The sequence below is a fragment of the Kryptolebias marmoratus genome, linkage group LG23 (assembly GCF_001649575.2).
Source record: "Kryptolebias marmoratus isolate JLee-2015 linkage group LG23, ASM164957v2, whole genome shotgun sequence".
Lineage (NCBI taxonomy): Eukaryota > Metazoa > Chordata > Actinopteri > Cyprinodontiformes > Rivulidae > Kryptolebias > Kryptolebias marmoratus.
Genome location: NC_051452.1, coordinates 16,769,637 through 16,778,014, shown reverse-complemented (window position 1 = coordinate 16,778,014; position 8,378 = coordinate 16,769,637). Strand labels below are relative to the sequence as shown.

At 44.0% G+C, this 8,378-nt stretch overlaps 1 protein-coding gene across 1 annotated transcript in view; it reads left to right on the top strand.

Annotated features, from left to right (window-relative positions):
* adgrg7.1 (adhesion G protein-coupled receptor G7, tandem duplicate 1) overlaps positions 1–8,378 on the top strand; it is a 10,323-nt gene that overhangs the window by 1,572 nt on the left and 373 nt on the right. Inside the window, exons 3-16 of the mRNA XM_037973989.1 lie at positions 7–235; positions 3,162–3,352; positions 4,196–4,326; positions 4,401–4,513; positions 4,603–4,743; positions 4,829–4,917; positions 6,003–6,145; positions 6,236–6,349; positions 6,449–6,639; positions 6,950–7,102; positions 7,184–7,296; positions 7,389–7,744; positions 8,039–8,120; positions 8,236–8,374. Coding sequence (XP_037829917.1) covers positions 7–235; positions 3,162–3,352; positions 4,196–4,326; positions 4,401–4,513; positions 4,603–4,743; positions 4,829–4,917; positions 6,003–6,145; positions 6,236–6,349; positions 6,449–6,639; positions 6,950–7,102; positions 7,184–7,296; positions 7,389–7,744; positions 8,039–8,120; positions 8,236–8,374 — 2,185 coding nt within the window. The remainder of the gene's footprint in view (positions 1–6; positions 236–3,161; positions 3,353–4,195; positions 4,327–4,400; positions 4,514–4,602; positions 4,744–4,828; positions 4,918–6,002; positions 6,146–6,235; positions 6,350–6,448; positions 6,640–6,949; positions 7,103–7,183; positions 7,297–7,388; positions 7,745–8,038; positions 8,121–8,235; positions 8,375–8,378) is intronic.

Sequence of the window (8,378 nt, the reverse complement as noted above, 5' to 3'; positions counted from 1 at the left end):
GGGGAGACCAGGACCACAGGGGGAGACCAAGAGCACCAGAACCTCAGTCCCGCAGGGGGAGACCAGGAGCACCTGGACCTCAATCCTGCAAGGGGAGACCAGGATCACAGGGGGAGACCAGCACCACCAGAACCTCAGTCCTGCAGGGGGAGACCAGGACCACCTGGACCTCAATCCTGCAGGGGGAGACGAGAACTACCAGGACTGTCCTGCACGGGGAGACCAGGACCACCAGGTCCAGTAAAGAAAGTTGCAGATAAAGGTCTGATGGAGACACTTTGATTTAGACCAACTCCTCGCAGGGTTTCAGCTGTTCTGGAGGGTTTGTTTGAGGAAGTAATATAATCCTTTGTTATTTTATATTAATTTTAAATCTGTCCAGTAACTAAATGGATGAATGTATTTTAAACACACAAAATAAAACTAAGAACATCATAAACCTAAATATGCTATAACAGTTTTAACAATAAAGCACCTAAAACAAGCACAGGCCCAAAGTGCTGCACATTTATAAAACATGAAACACAGCAGCAGTCATAAGATGTCATAAAAACCTAAACCTAAAGTAAAAACAGTCCTATAATAAAAACCCATAAATCTATAAAATCCAGTAAAGTTCAGCGTGTCCGCTGGAGTCCAAGGAGAAGATATGAGCGTTAAAACCCAGCAGATAAAATGTAAACTCATGACCTGCTGATCCGCTCAGGCTTCGTGGGATCGACACGATTCAAAGATTTGGTGCACAGAAATAAAAAAATCTGGGATGTTTTTCAAAATATCAGAATAAAAAACTCACTTATACCAAAATGTAAACACATGCAGCACCAATTAAACCTGTTTTAATTCTTTAACCATGTGTACTCCTGCATCCAACAGGGGGTGCTGCAGCACCCTCCACGCCCACACTTCTTAAGGCCTTAATGTCACTCCTTTCACTGTTTTTACATTTTCATCAAGTAAAAATCATTTAGAAAAGCTTTTACAGTTTATCTGTAAAGTTTGATGAAACCATGAGAGTGGGTCAGTTAGGTGAGAGATTTGTGATGTTTTGACACATTTCTGTGGAACATTTTACCACCAAGTCATCAATCTGTTTCCTCTTTCAGGACGGATTGTAGCTCTAAATTATGTTTAATGAATCTGTGCAGAGGTTGCAGATATGAACGCCTTCAGGGTTTCTCCCCTTCGATCAGTGGAGATTTTACAGCCAGCAGCGTAGCTCACATTCCTTTATAGGTGACTTATGAGCAAAGAGATAAATCAGCAGCAAAGACAGATCCAACAGAAACAAATGTTCATGAACAGCAGAGAGGAGGAAGATGTCTTCCTGCAGCTCACTGACCTTTGTTCAGCTCAGATGTAGTTTATGGTTTGATCAGCTGCCCAGATGAGTGCTTTCTTCACAAACACTTCCTCCTGTGAAACACTCAGGTCTGAGGATTAATAACCAGACTGTAAACTCTGGGAAACCCTGCAGCATGGACGCACGGCTCTGGCTCGTCTGCACCTTCGGTAAGAAATCTTTAACTTCTCAGGGTTTTTCTCACATTTCAGGAGTTACTCTTTAGTTGGAGTTGGTCAACATTATCAGCTGACTCTGGATTAAAGTGTCATTACTTCTGAAAAGGTAAATATTAGCCGAGGGTTTTAGTTTGAAGAACCATGGAGACACAGCTCCAACAATCTCTGCAAGACAAAACAACCATCATCAGAAACCTGCAGAGGTTTGATGGAGAACAAATCAAACTTTACGGCCCGACGACTAACATCTGTGACCAAATATTTAACAGCTTTTAGAGTCACTTTCTTTCTTTTATTTTGAAGCATTTAGTCTGCTTTTGGTTTCATTAACCTGTCAAATAATAATAAATAAAACCTGTTTTACTCCAAAATGTTTAAATTTAATGCCTAAGATGCTTGTTTTATTTTCTCCTTCAGGTCACCACAAAATGTATTAATAAAAGGTTTGGTTTTGTTGATTTCTGTCAGGTTATTTGCATATTTCTGGGTTATTGTGTTATTGTCCGAGTACCAGGATTACACAAATATGAAATTAATTAGAGAAAATGTGTCTGCATTTAATTATCTTTCTTTAAATAAAAAGAATAAATATAAAAATGACAGAATTATCATCTCTAATATCTGAACTGGTCTTCAGTCAGCCTGAAGTTGAGTTTTAGACTGAAAACCTGAGAAGTTTCCAGATGTTGTCAACAATCACATCATGTTCCAGCTGTTTGGAACCAGACATTTATCAGCTCAGACTCAGTAATAATAATTTTCATGTTTAGATCTGTTTCTCACTCTGATAGGATTAAATTACAGCAGGTCAACATGATCAGACTGATGACTGCAACAATGATGGGTTTCTTCACAGCTGTTCCTTTGGTCTCCTCCACATCTGGAACAAATACTAATCCTCCAACTGGTCCTCCTGCAGTCCTTCCTACTTCTTCTTCTGCTGTTGGCTTCTTTAATATCTCTGCAGCTGACCAGACCACCACTCCTCTGGATGAGACTGCAGAGCCTTCAGGAAGAACTACTGGAACTTCAGACCGGACTGGAGTACTAACCCAACCCAACGGACAACTATCAGATCAAACCCCTGCTCCAGGAACTACTCTGAGCCCAACTGAACACCTTACATTACCTCCAGAAGGTCATAGTGAACCTACAGAAAGTCCTACTCCAGTAGGTTCCACCGGCTCAGGTGTTACTGCTGATTTACTGACTACTTCAGCTTATCCAAGAAGTACTTCTGTCCCCGCCACGTCTCCGAGAGAGACCAGTTGGACTGAAGCACACAGTACTACAACTGCTGATGTTTTTCCTACAACCTCTCCAGCTCATGGAACAACTGGTCCTTTGACAGTTAGGACAACTGCTGTGAACTCTGGTACTTCTCCTACATCTCTAACTAGTCCTGATCCTCCAGATCCGACTCATTTTACTACAGCTATTCCTCCGAATCCTACTTCTTTTACTACAACCATTTCTCCGGATCCGACTCAATTTACTACAACTATTCCTCCGGATCCGACTCAATTTACTACAACCATTCCTCCAGAGACGTCTCATTTTACTACAGACTTTCCTTCGGATCCAACTTCTTTTACTACAACCACTCCTCCGGATCCTACTCCTGATCCCCCTACCAACAGTACGACTCATCCCCCCGATCCCCCGACCAACAGTACGACTCATCCCCCCGATCCCCCGACCAACAGTACGACTCAGCCCCCCGATCCCCCGACCAACAGTACGACTCATCCCCCCCATCCTACTCCTTCTACTACTTCTCCTCCTACTCAAACTACTTCTACGACTCCTTTACCTTTGAAATGTTTAAACGGTGGGAAGGAGGATAACGGCGTCTGCGTCTGTCCTGATGAATGGACCGGAGAGACATGCTCAGTAGGTAAGACCATCGCAGACATCACAGCGTCTCATTTTACCTTCATTTAAAAACACACATTCATGGTTCCATGATGGCAGGTTTAAAGATAATTGAAAATATTCACATAAAACCTAAAATAAACACAAAGATTGATATGGTAAACCCGAATGATCACCTAAATCTTCATACAACATCTAAGACAATAAACTGACATTCAGAGGGTGAAACTCAAGAGTTATCACCACTGAATTCAAAGCTACAGCAACAAGCAAAGTTTTAAACAAGGCATGATCAAATCATTAGTGTTTTTGAAAGGATCCAAAATAAATGTGGTCTCAGCTTTTATAACAAAATAATAATAATAATGTAAACTAAGTTAAAAGAGCTGATTTTTACTCTCCACTACTCATCTGATAGAATAAAGCAACAACACATCAGGGTACTCAGCCTCTGGATAAAACCCCGCCCCTTTTTGAGTGAAAACAAAGCTCCACCCATTTTTTGTTGACAATGTCCCTCCACTTTAATTTGATGCCTCACCAGACAATCAATGACACCCTTCTCAATTATTTCTGTTAAAAAATAAATCAAACAGTGATTATTTCCATCCACTTCCTGTTAAAGGTCTGAAGGTTAAAGGTCAGAAGGTCTGTCAGGTTCAGGATCTTCTAATGGGAGTCATTTAACTGAGAGGTTGATTTAAAGACACTACAGACGAGAGTGACAGAAAATTTGTGTCTTTTTATCAGTTTTTTACCACACATTTTTTTATTTTTCCATCCATCATCATCCCATCTCATCTTCTGCTGGACTGTTCTCTTCAGGAAACTTCTGCAATGCCACGACTTTGAATGGACACAAGTTTCAAGACACCCCCATCGGCTGGTTTGCATATTCAGAGGGAACATGTCCTGAAGGAACCGGTGGAGGTAGGTTTCAGTTAAACATCCACACAGAAGGTGGACCACCATGTTCTGATGCTTCTGGATCCATCTCCTCTCAGCTGGTAAACCTGAGGCTTCGACCAGATGTTTGCAAAACTCCGACGGATCCCTGAGTTTTGAGACTCCGCGGGTCTTTCAGTGTGACCAGACACTCGCAAGCATCCAACAGAATGTGAGACCCTTTCCAGAGAACAGAGCAGGTGTTCTCCTGACGTTCAGACGCTGGTTCAGAGAACTGAACATTTGATTTTTGTCCTTCAGCTCACCAGTGGAGCAGATTTAGAGGTACTGGCATCCAGCACCCAGATCCTGACGTCCAATCCTGAAAACCTGCAGGCTGAAAACGTTACAGCAGCAGCTCGGATCGCCAACACGTTGCTGCTGTCTCCAAACGCCACCGAGGTAGGAACAAACACCAGAAGAAGAAGAGTCTGAGTTCCTGTCAGGGTTTAATTTGAAGTAACAGAGTTCTGCTTCCTGTTTGCAGAGCGTCAGGGTGGCAGCGGTCGCTACAGTCAGCCAGCTGCTCAACGCCAGCGTGGAGAGAAATACAGAGCAAATCAACGCAACTCAGGAGTAAACAAACAAACAAACAACCAGATCTTTACTGAATGAACAACAAGGCTTATCTCAGAAAGTCAGATTTATGATCTGATGTCCTCTAGGAGACCTTTAGAGCTCCCTGAAGTAGATCTTTGGGTTTTAATAAACTCAAACCTGACAGAGAACAGAAATAATGATTTTATAGATCGTAAACAAAGATGTTTACCGGTGATTCAAACTAAACATGTTTGAGATTTTTATTGTTTTCAACTTCAGGTTCAATTTAAAAATGTCTGAAATTAAATTTACTGGTCTGATCAATAAACTACAGAAGGTTAATTCACCCAACCATCCATCCATCCATCCATCCATCCATCCATCCATCACCCAACCAACCATCCATCCATCCATCCAACCATCCAACCAACCATTCCTCCATCCATCACCCAACCATCCATCCAACCATCAGCCATCCATTCAACCATCCATCTATCCATCCAGGTCGGGTCGAGGAGGTAACAGCTCCAGGAGGGAAACCCAGACCTCCCTCTCCCCAGAGAGCCTCTCCAGCTCCTTCTGGAGGATCTCAATGTGTTCTCAGACCAGAAAGGATCTATAATCCCTGCAGAGAGTTCTGGGCCTGGCCCGGGGTCTCCTCCCAGAGGGAGGGGCCCAGGAGACCCACCTTAGCCCACCCCCTTTCAGTAAGGAGGATCACCCTACAGAAGAAGCTCATTTCATCTGATTGGATCCAGGATTTCGTTCTTTCAGCCCTGATCCAAACCTCAGGACCATATGTGAGGGGTGGAGCACAGACGGAGCAGGAAACCCATGATGGACCGGAGCAACACCCTCATTACTGCCGACGAGGCTCCACTCTGTAGGTCCATCTCCTACTCCATCCTCAAGACTCCCAGAGACCTGGATCCACTGCTCAACCTGGGGGGAACATTCCATCTTTCAATAGATTTGATCAAATAAAGCCAGTCAGACAGGTCTTTAAAGTACAAAGATGTATTAAATTAGACTTGATTTTATACATTCTTCTTCTTAAAAAATGAACCTTTCAGATTTACTCCAGACAACCCGTCACTGATGCTGGTGTTTGTTGTGTCCAGACTGACCCTGACTCTGGATCAGCTCTCAGTGAACCTCAGCTCCAATTCCAACATCTCTCAGGTGGTTCAACCAAACCTGGTGGTCCAGTCGGCCCAGGTTCTGGCCAAAGACTCTCAGGGAGTCCAGTTCACCTCCCTCTCAGGTCAGAGGGACTCTGCATCACTAAACACATCCAAACATTGAATCTCATTGATGATAAACTCTGAATGTTGTTTCTTCATGCTGCATTCAGGGTCTTCTGGCAGTTTTGTGGCTAATAGAATTCAGCTGAACACCAATGTGTCAAAGGTCACTGTGGAAAACGGCTTTAAGGCTGATGCTCTGGTTTACATTCAATTCCCACTAGGTGAGTTTCCTGCTGCACAAACTGGGGTTATGGGCCCAAATATTTCAGGTGTAGTTTTAGTTTCTGACTCTTAATGAGGATTTGTTCCTGTGGTGTCAGGATCAAGTGTCAGCGGTCGTCAGAAGGCCTCAAACGTCTCTCTGGGCTTTGTCCTCTACCAGAACGACCGGTTCTTCCCGTCAACGCGCTATAAGAAGAGCCGGGCCTCCATCAGGGTCCTGTCAGCCAACGTGGGTGGTTTGGACCGCAGTGTGGTGCCACAGCATGTGGAGATGCGTTTCAGAGTGAAGGTAAGGAAACCAAAGGTCCAGTGAGCCTTACTGAGTTCAGATTCAGCTGATCTGTTTGTTTTAAAGCAGCAAAATTACAAAACAACAGAAAACTATGAAAGCCCATTTCCTCCACACGAAAGAAGAAAAAGATCCTCCAAATCTTCATACAATTTATCATCTCATCATCTATAATCTCATACTTATGAGATTTAATTCTGTCAAAATTACATATAACTTATCTCTGAGCTTCAGAAGGAAAGAGGTTCTCATCAGGTAAATGAAACAGAAGCTTGAAGCTTTCTGAGGAAAGTTCTTGTTGCTGTTCCAGATTCCGAACAAAACATATCTGCACGACTTCTCCTGCGTTTTCTGGAACTACACTCTGGAAGATTGGAGCACCAGAGGCTGCTCCAAAGAAAACTCCTCAAATGAAGAGCTGAGATGTTCCTGCAACCACACCACCAACTTTGCTGCTCTCTGGGTGAATCTCCCAAACCTGAACTCTGACGCTGCAGCCGTTTCACCTTCATGATGATGATGATGATAGAACCATTGTTTTCAGTCCTACAGGGAAAGCTATACGTATGCAGATGCCCTGGAAGCAATCTCCATTGTGGGACTTTCTTTCTCCATGCTGGGTTTGATTGTAACCATCATCCACCACATCCATGTGAAGTAAGGTCCTGTTCAGTGGTTCTTGTCACGTTCTTCACTCTTTGTAGTGAAATCTGCTCTGAGATCTTTGTGTGTTTCCTCCCTGTGATCAGTTTCTGGCAGAAGTCTCAAGAGCGACAGACCAAACTGAACTCCAAGATGTCTCTGCTCTGCATCTACACCAGCCTGCTGGCCTTCATCATCACCTTCCTCTCTGGAGTCCAGAACTCCGTGCATCAGAGCAACAAAAAGATGGACCCCAGCCCTCAGAACGACATCCTGGAGTCGGACCTGCACGTGGAGCCGGATCAGGGCTCATGTACGGCGGTGGTGGCTCTGCTGCACTTCTTCCTGTTGGCCACCTTCGCGTGGAACAGTGTTTACGGCACCCAGCTGGTTCTGCTGGTCCGATCGATGCGCCGCAGTCTGCCGCCACACTGGACTCCTCTGAGCTTGGGAATTGGATGGGGTAAAGGTTCAGATCAATACTCTGATCAGAAATTGTCCTCCAACTGTCCAGAACCGAGGAACGGGACAGGTGGACTACAGCTAAAACACCACTACAGACCAGAACCATTAAACTTTGACCTTTTATTTTGAAACGATTCTGATAAATACAGCAGGAGAAACTGAAATTAAAAACGTCATCTTTCAAGGAAAAATAAAGAAATTGAATATTTTCTAAATAAAATAAGTAAAAACTATTTTGATGAAACCATTTCTGAAACTTGAAGGTTTATATGAACTTCCTGTTTCCTGTCAGGAGTCCCGGCTGTCGTCATGGCGATCACATTGGCGGTGACCTACAGGGTGGAGAATCCCCTTGGATACAGACAGGAAGAATTGTGGGTTTACTGCTGGGACCGGTTCTGGTTTTGTTCTGGTTTAAATCAGTGTTGGACTTCTTCAGAAGGTTCAGGATCTGACCCGATGTTTAACTTCCTGTTGTTCCTCCTGCAGCTGCTGGCTCGCTGCTCAGGATCAGAACAAACACTTCAGCTTTGGGAAACCCATGTTCTGGGGTTTCCTGCTGCCAGTGGGCCTGATTCTGATCTACAACACGGTTCTGCTGGTTCTGACCTCACTGACCACCTGCAGGGTTG